The sequence below is a fragment of the Spermophilus citellus genome (assembly GCF_964194105.1).
Source record: "Spermophilus citellus genome assembly, chromosome: 4".
Taxonomy (NCBI): domain Eukaryota; kingdom Metazoa; phylum Chordata; class Mammalia; order Rodentia; family Sciuridae; genus Spermophilus; species Spermophilus citellus.
In genome coordinates this window covers 122,313,921-122,328,901 of record NC_138185.1, presented here as the reverse complement: position 1 = coordinate 122,328,901, position 14,981 = coordinate 122,313,921, and the positions used below count along the sequence as shown (strand labels likewise).

General features: G+C 35.9%; 1 protein-coding gene across 1 annotated transcript in view; it reads right to left on the bottom strand.

Moving 5' to 3' along the window:
• Positions 1 to 14,981, bottom strand: part of ALDH1A2 (aldehyde dehydrogenase 1 family member A2) — a 90,487-nt gene that overhangs the window by 35,760 nt on the left and 39,746 nt on the right. Inside the window, exons 2-5 of the mRNA XM_081289889.1 lie at positions 13,837 to 13,941; positions 13,525 to 13,665; positions 10,618 to 10,747; positions 1,880 to 1,941 (exon numbers count right to left, since the gene is read on the bottom strand). Coding sequence (XP_081146015.1) covers positions 1,880 to 1,941; positions 10,618 to 10,747; positions 13,525 to 13,665; positions 13,837 to 13,941 — 438 coding nt within the window. The remainder of the gene's footprint in view (positions 1 to 1,879; positions 1,942 to 10,617; positions 10,748 to 13,524; positions 13,666 to 13,836; positions 13,942 to 14,981) is intronic.

Here is a 14,981-nt window from a genome sequence, read left to right as displayed (position 1 = left end):
TTAGTGAGATCCTGTCTCAAAATAAAAAATAAAAATGGGCTGGGGGGGCTGGGGATGTGGCTCAAGCGGTAGCGCGCTCGCCTGGCATGCGTGCGGCCCGGGTTCGATCCTCAGCACCACATACCAACAAAGATGTTGTGTCCGCCGAGAACTAAAAAAAAATAAAAATATTAAAAATTCTCTCTCTCACTCTCTCTCCTCTCTCACTCTCTCTTTAAAAAAAAAAAAATGGGCTGGGGATGTGGCTCAGTGGTTAAGTGTCTCTGGGTTCAATCTCTGGTACTACCTGCCCCCCTGCACCGAAAAAAAATTCTAGTGATAAATTTTTAAGTCAATGGTACTTCAAGATAGCAGTTTTTCTTAAACACATTATCATAAAATACATATGACTACAAAAAAATAAAGTATATCTCCTGATGAGTATGCAAAAATTTTCATCTATCTCCTTTCCACAGCAAAATAATCCAATGATAAAAAATATATTCATGGGAGTATATGAATTTGGGGTCTAAAATGGTTGAAACTGATTTTAATAGGACATCTAGTTTGTTTCAACATAAGTTCAGGCATGAGATTCATTACTATCAGGTGTCATTGATAATTTCATTAAGGAAGAAAGCAAAATTCCGAGTCCCCTGGCTGCAGCGTCTGACAACACTGTGTTTCTGCCTGAAGCCTCTCAGCTGCCATCCTTGAAGAATTCTCACTGGCTCTGGCAAGCCTGCAAAAATATACAAGTGTCTTGCCTTCACCAAACACCCAATTTCTTTTCCCCTTAGTTGTTTATAAACTTGGGAGTCCTCCGTGATGTTTTAATTCCATCTACAGTATATAAATCTTGGAGAGCAGTAATTGAGCTGGAGCTGGCTGACAAACAACTCTTGTCCTGTCAGAGAAGCTGTAGCTCTGAGAGCCTGGGGAAGGGCAAGGGGAGCAGGTTTGAATCCTGCAGTGAAGGTGACAGAACCACCCCTGAGCTATCTAAGCAGGAGTCCCCTGGGGTAGGAGCCAAAGAACTTCCACCAAACTTCTCATTTTCCCTTCTCAATCTCTAATAAATCTCACAGTTACCCAGAACTTATTGGTCATTTGAACAAATAGCAATCACTCTCCCAAATCTCTGACTCCCCAAATCAAGATTATTTTATTATGTCTTAAATTTGGAGAAGAGAAAACTTGTCTATCTTGTAAGAGTTTAATTGATTCTTCCCTTGAAATCTTGGCCAGAACTATTAGCTAGTATTGTTAAAAGATTCACTGATGTTTTTTATTGTGCCAAGGGTGTGTATGAGAAAGAGAGAGAGAGCAAAGGACAGTGTTTAATGTTCCAATCCAAACACTAAGCACTACATCTATATCCCTTTACAAGACAGGCAACAGCCCGGCATGGTTTCAATTATAATCATGACGTTAACTGTACTGCTGTGTCTTCTGTAGCGTCTCCTATCTAGATTCTTGTGAAAAGAGACAGTGGGAAAGAATGGGATTAAAAAACTATATAAATACTATGCCTGGAAACATGGGGAGTCACAGTTCTAAAAAATAAACAAGCAAATATAACAAAGCATTACTTTTCCATAAGCAGAATGGACATCCACAACCAAGGGCAAGTTATTAATATACTGTGCTTTGCTTTGCTTATTTTAATCATGAGAATTCTATGACTTGAGAACTCAACTCCTGGTAACAGAGCTGAAACTCTATTAACCTGTTCAAATAAGCATTTGCAGGGAGGCTGTTGAAGATATGTCAACAACATGAGCTCAGTTTCTTCTTCCCAGTAATGGAAAACACACATCGCTGAGGACCATGTTTTATGTGTCTTTAAAAGAACTGGGTCAAATGAAAATAAATACAAGGTGCGAGGAGATACACTCACTGGGATGATCTGTCCACACACTCCAATGGGTTCGTGTCTTGTAAAGGTAAAATAGTCTCCATCTGAAAGAAATAAGCATGAACATGGTCACTCCCAGCAAATTTAGGTTAGGAAAAATAATGCACAGGGAAAACACTGGTGGCAGCAAAAATAAATAAATAAAATGAAACTGGATAAATTTCCAACTTGACCATACACAAAAGCTGGCAGAAGAGCGATCACTTGGCCTGGGTTACCTATGGCTAAGACTCCCAGACACACAGAGTTGATGAGAGGACCTCTAAGGTAAATGAAGGACAAACTTATGAAACTAGAAGTCTTGGATGGGGCTGGGAAAGTTGTCAATTATTAAAAACTAAATTTTATAGTAAGTATTAAAATAAGACATAGGAAACTCATTTGAAAAACTAGAATAACACAAATGTTTAAGTAATTTCTAAGTATTAAAAATATTAAAGAAAATACTATTGGGCATATTTAAAATGTTGGGCAACGGGACAAAGTAAGGAATAAAGTAAGATATATGCCAAGAAGAACTCCATCAATAACTTAAAGCTTCCATCCTTGAACTAGATGTGAAAATGAACCATATGGGTTAAAAGTAAAAGAGCTTGAGAGAAATTTAATAATCTTGTTTTTCTTACAGAAGCAATAAACAATTTGGATAATTAGCCAGAAAGACCAAACCAAATTATTCTTTAAGGAAATGTCATGGCTTTTATCTAAGTAATATTAAAAGCCTTCTTAAACTAACGAAAGAATGGGTCATTTTTAGCATATGGCTTTCCTTACCAGAACTGGGTAAAGTCTTTGTTTTTCCCCTACTGCCAGCCCTTTGGTCACTTCATTAGAGTTGTTCTCTCTCTCAAAACAGTCCCTCAGGGAAAGTGAAGACACTCAGCTAATATTCAAGACACAACTGTTAGGAATGCAGATGCAGGTGGGGACCGGAGTGTGTGGATTGGGGGACAAGAAAAATCGTGAAGGAGACTGTTTATCATTGTCTCACAATACATTTTAATCACTAATATTTATCACACAGACTTGTTTTAACTAAATTCAAAATTATGCATTTTAAGTATTTACATTAAAGTGTTTCTCCCCACCCCTCTTTTCTCCTGGACCTTTGATCTCTATCCTTTCCCAGATTAACTGTTGTTACTGGTGCATCTTTTCAAAGAACCTTTTTCACATACAAGTGTGTATCTTATCCTTTTGTCACTTCTCTCTTCCTTTTTCTAAAATACTAATGGGATTATGTTATTCACCATATTTTATATTTTATTTTTCCTATAAAGCTAACACATCTTTTTAATAGCTAAATGCTATTTTATTGTCTGAATAAATAATAATATTACTAAGAATTCTCCTGAGGGACAGAGAGAATTCAAGCTGTTATATAATGCTGCAAAGCCTATTGTTTTATATATCTTTGTGTATCTGTGAAACTTTTAAAATCAAAGTGTACATGCATTTTATATATTTTCATAAATATTTGCCAAATTCCCCTTCAAAAAAGTTAAAACAATTTGCAATTTTAACAACATGCTATACTTTCTACTTTTTAACACCAGACTTTTTTAAACACTTTTTTTTTATTGTTGGTTGTTCAAAACATTACATAGTTCTTGACATATCATATTTCACATTTTGATTCAAGTGGGTTATGAACTTCCATTTTTACCCCGTATACGAATTTCCTTAATATCAGTAGAGCTCTTCAAATGACTACAAAGATGAAAACCCCGATAGAAAAATGGCAAATGAAGATTAAGCTGAAGGAACAATTGAAAATGGCCAGTAAACATGAAAGGTGCTCACACTCATAGATCATTAAACACAAATAAAAACAATTTGTCATTTCCCCAGGTACCAGATTGTCTGACATCAAAGTGTTTAAAAGAGGGGGGAAATTCGTTCTCTCTCATATTATGTCAAAGCTTTTCTGCTCATCTTTTGACTTTGTTTTATGGATATTACTTTAAATTGAAGAAATGAGGAAGTTGGCAGGTTCAGCAACTGTAGAGAATTTTTTAAAAATGTGTCACCATTTCAACAAAAAGTAGCCAATATGTGGAAACTATCCATAGGATGATAATAAGAAGTCTGAGTAATATTTTTTAAATCTAATTAACTATATCTGCTCTGTATGCAGAGAACTCATGGATCATCTGAAAAGATTCCATTTTTTACAACAGTACAGGTTATTACCTTCTTTCAATTTATGAATCTCTGGAAAGGGTTTTCTGAGGAAAAATAGGCTAAAGATGCTTGAACTCTTCCCTAAAGAGTACTGAGTAGAAAGAATAAAGGAAGGGCTCTAGAACTTCTGAATTCAGTCTGTATCCTCATCTGGACAGCGAAAGATGACACCTCTCATCCTACTTGTAGTTCCTGCCAAACTTGCAAACTATGCTTTCAGGACAGTCCCAGCTGGGGCTGTGGCATACAGAAGTCATTCATAGCTACCATGACCTTGCTATGAATTCCACTGAACCTTGAGATCAGGGTTACCTGTGGCTAGGCCAGTTCCTCAAAGCCACCTTGACAATTTTGCCACATCCAAGTATTAACTGCTCTACCACTTGCTTAATAATTTCTATTAAATCAATACAACTTTAAAAAATATGTACATGACTACTTGTTAGCCTCACCTATGAAACACTATGAAATAACAGGTTTTAAGGGCTAGCAATATTTTTTCTAATATTCATGTATTCTTAAATCCCAATAATGAAAACTAAAAACCTTGACTAGTTTACTGTATAGAATTACCTGGCATGCTACCAATGCTATATGGTAAGCCTTTCATAATGCCTTTGAAACTTAAACATGCACACAAAGCACCTGTGTTGATCTTGTTACATATGATTCTGAATCAACAGCATTGGGGTGAGATATGAGAGTCTGCTTCACTCCATGTGACCAAGTGATGCCAGTGCTGCCAACTACAGACCACACTCCACGTAGGAGACTCAGAGGAATCGAGAGGGAAAGGGCAGTCCATAGGTGTCACAGTGACCTGCAGTGGCTTCAGAGTTATCTGAGCTCATTTTCATTCACGTACTTTTGGCTCTGATAACTCTATATTACTCTATCTGAAAGGAGTTTAAAGTATAGGAGAATATAAACACTGTTTTTAATACTTTCAAAATGTTCAAATAAGAACAAGGCTACATATTTGTATAGAACCTTATAAAATACATTCACAACTTTATTTCATTTCATACTCAAAAATAACTATGAAAAAATAATGCATCTATCATATTTTTATGTGGTAAAGATATGACAGGGAAGTTAAATTCAAAGTGATATAACTGGTTAAGTTGTGGCTCCTAAACTTGGATCAGGGTCTTTGGACTTCAAAGTTCTTTATCCGCAAAACATATTAACAGCTCGTTTATGAGGAAAGTTGTGTGGATAACCAGAGACTTAGAGTATAATAGAAAAAATAAATACAAATGGGATATAAAACAAAAGAAACCAGTGACAATCTTTTGTAAAGAAGGGTGAGATGATTCTTTGAGAATATGAACATAGGGAACTCACACAGACTCTGGTATATTAAGTTATAAAGGGAACAACACTACAGAGCCACTTCCCCTTGGATGACTGAGTGGGTCCAGGACTGACAGCCTTTCTTCCTTCTATCTAGGCTGAGTCAGTTCAAAGGGGACACAGGGTCAATTCTCCCCACCACCATAGATCGTTATGGTTTATATATGAGGTGGCCTCAAAAAATTCATGTGTGGGACAATGCAAGAAATTTCAGAGGTGAACTGACTGGGTTATGAGAGCCTGAACCTAAAAAATTCACTTGCATGGATTAACTGGGTGGTAACTGTGAGCACGCAGGGTTTGGCTAGAGGAAGTGGGCTGCTCACAGTATTCCTTTGCGGTGTATGTTTTGCCCTGTTGAGCGGAGGTTTCCCTCTGCTTCCTGGTGCCATGTTTCCAGCTGCTTTCCTCCACCACACTCTTCCACCTGTCAGGCACAGAGCAATGGAGTGGGCCATCTATGGACTAAACCTCTAAAACTCTGATGCCCAAACAAATTTTTCCTCCTCTAAAATTGTTCTTGCCAGGTCTTAAGCATTTATATTAAGACATAGCCAGCAAAGACAACTTCTGGTGTTTCAATAATCAAAGATTAGTTTATAGTTAATGAAGCACATAAAAATCTTAAAATTAAATGCTTCATTATATTACAAATTTGATTGAACTGCGTGGATTAACTGCTACTGAGCATATGTGCACCAAGCTTATAATGGTATAATTCTATTAAGAAAAGTCTCTGACCCTAAAGATGGGTAATATAATAATAATTCTGTATTTATGAAATATTAAGACACTGATCTTATGTTTTTTGATGGGACTTGATTAAATTACACAGGAGCGAGTAATATTTAGTTAATCAGAACAGTTTAATTATTTGGATAATTCCTTTAAGGCAAACATTACTCCTTAAGGCAGATTTTGTAGCTGCTTGAAAAATAATTTCAACACAATTTTATTCTCATGATATCTATCAATGGTACATTCTATATATAAACTACAGAAGAGTACGAATGATTAATCAGTCTGTATAGTCCATAAAGTTAGAAAAATACAGAATGTTCCAGAAATTGAGGAGAAATGTATTAGTCATGAACTAATACATTAGTTCCCAATCATAATAGTAAAAGAATTTCAAGAATTGTAGTAAATTACATATAACTAGTAACAATAAAAATGAGTTTATTCAATAGCACAAAAATCTGTAACATAATTTAGTAAATGGAAGGTAATATTCCCATCTCTAAACTTCATACAGAATTACCTTTTGAGGAGCTAGTAAGCCTTTTGGTGATTCAAGTAATAAAAAATTAGACCAATTACACAAAATTATCCCAACATTTACCTTAGCATACTTCTATGCATGTTAAGGTGGCACAGATCTTTCTGAACATTTTACAGCTACAGTGACAAACTTATGCCTATACAGACAGTGAAAATTTACATTAGCATAAAGTGGTACTAAATACTGTTCTCAGCTGTTTGCTGGAAGAGTCGAAGAAGTTAGGTTCCTGAGCCTGTCATGAAGGTATCTTAGCTCCACCAATATGGTCTTAGGAAAAAAGTCAGTTTACTTCTCTGGACTTGGCTTCTCTGTCTATAAAATGAGAAGAGTGGCTTTAGGAATCCCTGAAGTCCTTCACAGCCTTAGTCTTTCAAAGAAACTGAAGCTGACTTCATGATTTCCTGTCACCACCAATTCACCAATTTAGTTCTTCATCGGTGGGCAGAGAAGACAGTCCCTCACTCTCAGTCTAACTGAACAAGAGTTCAACAGATGCATTCACTGTTAACAGGACTAAATCATACCAAGAATCTAAGTCACTATCTGTGTGAAATTTTAGCCCATTCTATCAGGTAAAACTGGAAAAAGACTATTATATTTGACATGGTAGATTTTAACCTTTTATATATGCAAATATATCATAAGGCCATTTTAATGTCAGAATTCAGCTTAAAGTATGGGTTACATTTTCTTACATACCATAAAATCAATAAAATTAATGGCACTCATTACTCAGAAAAATCTAAGATAATATAAGTCCATTAACTTTTATTTCTCCCTCAGTAAACTGAAAACAAGCTTTGATTCTTCCTCCATCACAAGGAGATTGTGAACAGAAGAGCACAAGATTATGATATGGGTTGAAAATAATCAAAATGGGAAAAATAATAAGTCTTCATCAAGGCTGCTACAAGATTAGATATAATAAATGAGCACAAAAAAGTGCTTAATAAATCATAGCAATGATTATTATTTCTCATTATAATTAGGAGTTGTCATAGTAGAAGGTCTTAGTAAAGCATAGCTTTATGGACAGAGAGAATGGCTCTGTTGGGTACTATTGCAGGAAACAATAGATCACATTACAAAGGGAACAACATCAAGACTCTTGTGAATCAAACTGATATTGCATAATTCTGCAATAGCTTCTTAATTGTGAGCTGTGGGTGGGGTGAAACAGAGAGTGGTGGGAGAAGATTCCAGTTCAAATAAGGAAACAGCTGTCTGGTTAATGGCTCAGAAGTGATAATCCTTTTCTCCTCTTGCCAGTATTCTAGTAGCAGGCTACCCTTCAGGGGGACAAAGCAAGCAGATACCTATTCTCTACAAGATTACCCACTTGCAGTCAAAGTGTTCTTTCTAAAATGTAATTCTGATCCAAGCACTTACCTATTTAAATAATTCAGTGTCTGACCATTGTCTACAGAATAAAACCTGTAGCCCAGTTGACTCAGGTCCAGAACCTTACTGTCTTCTATATCTGACTATACTTTTAGACCCACCAGCAAACAGTACTCTCCTCCTTTCATGCTTTGCACAGGCCATTACTGCTGCCTGATGCTTCTACTTCCAGCTTCTTTTTAACTTGCCCTTCAGGTATCATCTTGTATACAGCAACTTCTCCAGGAAGCCTTAATAATAGGTGATATATCTCCCCTATGGAGTCTCTTTGAACTTTGTGCTTCTATATCTGAATAGGCCACACTGAACTATAATTGCTTGTCTGCTTGTTTATTTTCCTTACTATTCTATGAACATCTTACTCATCTTTGCACCTTCACTGCCTTGCACAGGACTTGAAACACAGCAGGTGCTCAAAATTTTGTTGAATAAAGGAATATATGAACAAATTAGTGAATTAATGAGAGGCTGAAGTTGATGGGTAGTAGAGGAGGTAAAAGAAACAATCTTCCTACTACATGGTACAGGACTCCAGCCTCCCTAAATAAGGAGTGAAATAGACAATAACAATTCTTGCCACTGTTTGACTCCTTTAGTATCAGAGGTGCTGAGATGGATGAACTGTGGAGTGTGAGTCAATGTATCCATGTAGCAAAGTAAAGTAGTCTTAGATTTAAATTTTTTTAAAATTTTTTTCAGGTTATTTTTATGGGTGAAAAAAAATGTGTTATCATCACTGACACTTTATGAAAGCCTCTTTCGTGCATCTGACAGGCAGGGAGATCCACAACCTTTATTTAATGTTCCAGAATATCTGAAATTCAGAAGGGCTATCTTGAGAAAACTAGGCTCTAGATACAGTTGATTACCATTTTTTTTGTGTGTGTGTGGGGGGGGATTCCATATTTGAGAACTTGCTTACTTGTTAAAATTCATCTGCAACCCACAAATCAGCACTTGCAGCACTTTCAGTTGTTTACAGGTATGTACATGCAAAACAAACAAAAAAATGCAAGGCCAAAGGCACACTAGTTAAAGTTAACGAAGTGACACTGTATTATTGCTTTAACTCTCATACTATGAAAATGGTGTCTTTTTGTGATCTATTTTGTGCCAACTTCTCACATTTTTTACTTCTTCTTCTTTCCTAAGTGCAAGAAGGTTGTAATGTATCTTAAGGAGAAAATACATGTATTAGAACAGCTTCATTCAGGCTTGGGTTACAGAGCTGCTGGCTGGTTGGCCTTGAATTCAAAATTCATAAATCAATAATATATATTAAATAAAGGGCCTTTCAACAGAAACACATAAAATAAGGTCATATTCTGAATGATTGACAAAATGTTCTGACTAGAACCTATTCCTGTATTTCCCCTAAGAACAGTAGTTCAATATCTGATATTTCAGTGTCCATGGCAACTTCATAAAACAAACTAAAATGAATGAGAGAATGAAAATGAGAAAAAACTATGTTAATCTAAAAATTGGCAAAGGTTTAAAGACCTTACAAATCATCTCTTCACCCTCCTACCCTACTAAATTAATCTCCATTAGGCTTACAATAGATTAGGCAGAAAGAGACTTGGGTTTGAATTTCAGACTTGCTGCTTATTGGTCAGGTAAACTTGTTTAAAAAACTAAACCCTTACTGTCTCATTTTCTCACCTGTAAAATGGGCATAATATCTTTCTAAATCCAGCCTGTTTCAAAGGATCACAGAGCCATTAGGTCCTCTATGTAAAAGAATACTTTATACTTTCAAGTGGCATGCAAATAAAGTACTTTATTACTCTGTTATAATTCCAAATATAAAATTATTATGTTTTGCAGAGAAACGTATGTAAGGCAATAAAGGCATCATGGTTAAAGTTAATGGCCTTCCTATATGCTAGATTTCACTGGGGAAAAAGTGACCAAAAGACAAAATCAAGCTCATGCTAAATTATGGACCCACTGAACAAATATCAAAATAAGCATGTGAATAATTATGAGGCCCTCTAACTTAACCTTCCCATGTGATGACCCTCCTGGTTTAGTTCAGTTAGACTCACAAAGCACTAGTGAGTCCTCATATCTCTTTCAGTACACCCTTTTTCTTCTTCCATCCAGTAGTGAAAATGAATTCTCTCGTGAAGTAAGAGCTAGGGCTCTAATGTCAAAATTTCAGCTGTAAAATTTATTTGCTCATGAAGTAGGAAAGCTGTTGAACTTCTTTAAGCTTCTGTTTCCTCCTCTGTAAACTAAGGATGCTGATGATTGTGGTTTGCTCTTACAATTGTTGTGGATTTTCCCTACACTTATGTGTAGACTATCCATATAAAGAAAGAGGGACACTGTCAAAATTACTGACAGAATTATTTGGCTCTCTGCTTAGTTCTAGCTACTAGAAGTGACTCATATCTGTATTATATGTGGCTGCTGTTTGTGTCTGATGATGAAAGTTGTTTCTGTTGGAGCCTCACATTTCCATTTTCAACATATTCAGATTTTCACATACCTACAGGAATGGTCATTCCGTGAATTTTATCTGCCCAGCCTGCATAATACCGAAGGGTTTTGATGACACCCTGCAAATCCACATAAAAAGCTTGCAGGAATGGTTTGCCACCATTTAGAGATTCCATAGTCTGTAGGAAAACAAATGAAGAGAAATTAAGTCCCTAGAACTTTCCAACAACATACTAAACTGTTTCTGGAACAAAAGGAAATAAAAGAGAAAGGATGCCAATGAATATAAATGTCAATGTATACCTGTTCAAATCTGGGCTTTCTAATACAGAAATTTCTAGTATTACAAGTCTTGTTGGTTGAATTTCTAGTAAACACTACAAATAGTACATGTATGTATGTTCTTATATCTTTGTGTTTTCAGTAACCCCTATTCAAATACATAAATGCAAATTTCTATGATGATAATGAAATGTTCTGCTTATTTAACTAGCTTCTGTTATATTAATGATCAGAGTTGAATGGGGATTTTTTTGGAGTCTACAGTAATAATCTGAGTCCATAAAGAGAAATGGGGTCATGGGGTTTTCATGCAATTGATGAGAATATAAAATGTTCTCCACAGTTGCCAAGACCCCTGCTGAGAAATGGAATATTCACAGAGCACAGCAAGTTTATTTATTACCACCAAATAAACAAGATCTCCCCTAGGGAAACTCAGACAACTTAAAGGCTGGTTTTTTTGTAAACATTTGTGTTAACAACTATTATCTATTAAGAGTAAAGTGTCTGATCCATTTAATAAAAATAGCAATATTAAACAGCTTTACATTATAAACATTATTATTTTAATAACATATTCTTAAACTGATTAAGTCCGTAACAAAAACAACAACAAATTAACACAATGGAATAAAGTTATTTTGAGTTGAGATATACTAAAGGTATTATAAGTTTAAAAAATGAAGTAAACAAATATATACATTTACAATTTCATGCTTTTCTCTATAAGGACATTTTATAACACATACTGGTATAAAATTATTTGATTACTGACAAAACTAAAAGTGAAATACTCTTCATTCAATAAAATGAAAATACTATTTAGTGCAATTTATCTATTTACTATGTGTACAAGATGAAACTAATTTAAAAATATCATGTTATTTATCACTATGTTCCTGCTCACCTTTATTAAAGAGAACCAAATTATTTCCCAGCACTTTTAGAACATTTATATGTTCTTATGGTGTGTATTACATTCTCCATCTAGTTAACACAGAGTCACGATCTACACAGTTTAGAGTGAGGCAGAGTCAATAATCAGAATCTGAGCCACCTAAATGGTCCCTGTGAGCTGCTGACACGAGAGTCATCTAAGAATTGCCAGCCCTATGTTACCCTCAATTGTGTTTACTTCAGATGCAGTGTTAACTTCTATTTCTCCCTTTAGGAGCTCCCTTTTGCTTCAGAGGCTATCTCTCACAAAAATTACTTCTCCCACAGCTTGGGAGGATTTACAAGCAGAAATCTCATTTAAGTGTGGTGAGAAAAGAGATTTGGTCTCAGTGAGAGAAGTGGCAGGAAAAGGGAGTTTCAGAATATGAAAATGTAACTGTAGAAATAAACTATATCATCTTTAGTACATGCTGTCAATCCACTGTTGTAAATATTACATATATGCAACTCAGACAAACATTTATTGGCCATTCATGTACCCTCATTTACCATTTATACACCAGGAACTCTGCAAGGAATACAAAGAAATAAATTATAATTTTGATTCTTAAGGAACTCAAAATCCAGTGAAAAGACAAATATATACATCAGTATTTTCCGAGGGTTCCAAAGAACTCAGTTTTACACAGCATTGGTAAGTTAGCCAGAAAATGTGTGTTGAGACTCAAATTTCAGAAGTACTTAGTGGGCCTTTTCAGAGCATTTAACATGCTCAGTGTCTTGTGAATATCCAGGAAACAGCTTCTTCACCATGGATCATCTTTCTCATAAAATGAATAAACAATGTTGAATATTTTAATAGACAAATAAATGTTACATAGCCATAGTCCAAAACCATCTCCAAAAAGGAATAATTTTTGTTTCGATACTCTGAAGAGATCCCTGAGAGTAAAGGAAAGGGCCATTGTAGGAGGGACACATAGGAAGGGTATTAAAGCTTCCCTCCCAAGACACAAGTCCCAACAGCAATCTGTTTTCCCAAACCAAGGGAATGATATGGTACTAGGGCTTGAAGGCCCTGGACAAGGAGTCTCTAAATATTAATTGATCAACTGTGGGCCATTCAGGGGGAGATCCCTGGCATTTTGTGTACACATTCCTCAGTGTTTCCAGATTACAAAAGGTTTGTGTTTTCTAAGTTAACTTTTATTTTTAAGAAAATAGCAGCAACAAAACCCACCAGGGAAAAAGCAGCTTCTTATATGAGGAAAATGATTATTCTAGTGAACAAAAGCTGCTGTGCCCTACTGTCTCTCCTTTCTCTTGGCTCTAGAAAAATGGAATGGAAAATGGAGCAGAAAGTATGAGAGGTCCTCTGCTTTTGAAGGATTCTCTAGTCAAGGGGGGTTACTGCTAAACGGGTAAAAACTAGTTCTGATTTTCCAAAGAATCATTTGGTATTGGTCTTCTGCAAACAGCCTGGTGACTCTCCTACTGCTTTATGCTTTTTGCTTTGTTTATCAGGGATTGGGAGATGTGGAAAAGGAAAATCCTTACTAGTCATAGAATGCTGTTTTTCTTGAAAATGCAGTGAGAAGAGACACTCAGATGATCCTCCACCTCCCCACCTGATCCCCAAACTTGAATATGTCTAAGCACTCCCTGGGTTTCCCCCGATGTCTGCTTTACAGCATAATTTCAGAAAAACTAAGGAACACAAATTCCAGTGGGATGGTAAATATGGGGTAAAGACTTCCTGTTTTCTTAGGTTACTTACTGCAAGAAATGCCCTGTCCCTTTCCACCAAGTCTGCAAGCTTGTCCAACAGACGTCCTCTTTCTGAAGCATCCATCCTTCTCCACACAGAACCAAGAGAGAATGCCAGGCGGGCTGCCTGCACTGCTTTGTCTATATCTGCCTGTTAGAGAGGAAGGGGCACAGCTGAAGAGAAAAACATTCCAAATAAAAGATAAACCATCATCGCTCATGGAAAAAGTGATTCCTGATGGCATCTGGACAGGATATGCTTACTACTCTGTCTTTTGACAGTGGCTACTGCACAGGGAATCTTTTTTTAAGAAAGACATACCTTATCTGCTTCTTGAACTTCACATATTTGTTCTCCTGTGGCTGGATTATAGACAGGGAACACTCTTCCACTCTCTGAGTTCTGCCACTCATTGTTAATAAAGATCTAAAAGAGGAGACACAGAATGGGATTTGTGACATGGGTGATCAGAAATCAGGTAATGACCAAGAAGTATGGAAATACCATGGCAATAATACTAGTTCTATACTCTTGTTGGTGTATAGTAGAAGTGTGGAATTTGAAGTGCTACAAGACACCCTAAACAGTATCCAATCTAGCCCCACCCCTAATTCAGGAATTTCTTCTATGATATTTTTGCTTCAATGTCATCCAAAGACTAAATACATTTCTTACCTTTAGAGAACATGTCCACTAATGAGAGACAAATAAGCTTAAGGAAGGCAAGAGTCCCATGTACACATAAACCACACATTAAGAGGTTAAGAAAATAGTCATTGATAGTCCAAGCTCTGTAGATCAAAGCAACAGTCATCGTGCCTTAGATCCCAGTTTCTCTGTCAGAAGGCAGTGACTTTTAAGGAAACCTGAATGGTGCTGTAATAAGAATGCACCTAATGCTTGGATCTTGAAGTGAGCAGTGACTCTGGCCAAACTAACTAGTGAGTTAAACAAATTACACATATAAACCCAAGTGGGATTTCTTTCTCTTCAAGTGTAGGCTACACGGGTTAGCAAAGGAAAACTTTCAAATAGTTCTCTCTCAGATTTCTCAAGAAGAGTGATTTTCTTACTTATGAAATGGAGATTCATATTCATAAATATTCAATGGTGAAGAGATTAATGATTTAGGAATTTACTTGAGCCAATTTCTCATAAAAATTTAACAAATGCATTAAAGTACAAGGGAAAAGTTGGGCAAAGAAATTTTTAAAGATTTTTGTTGATTCTTTGAGAAATCTAAACTAATATTTTTGGACTATGAAAACACAACATCTAAAGATATTTTACTTAATAAAAGTTATACCACCAAAATGAAAATTTCTAAACTCATGAACCAGTCAGCCAACTAATTTAGGACAAACAAAATGACAATCTGAATTATTATTGACTGCAAATTTTCTTTTTGATTTTACTAATCACAAATGAGGCTTAATAAGCATAAATCTACACTTCTAAATACCAAA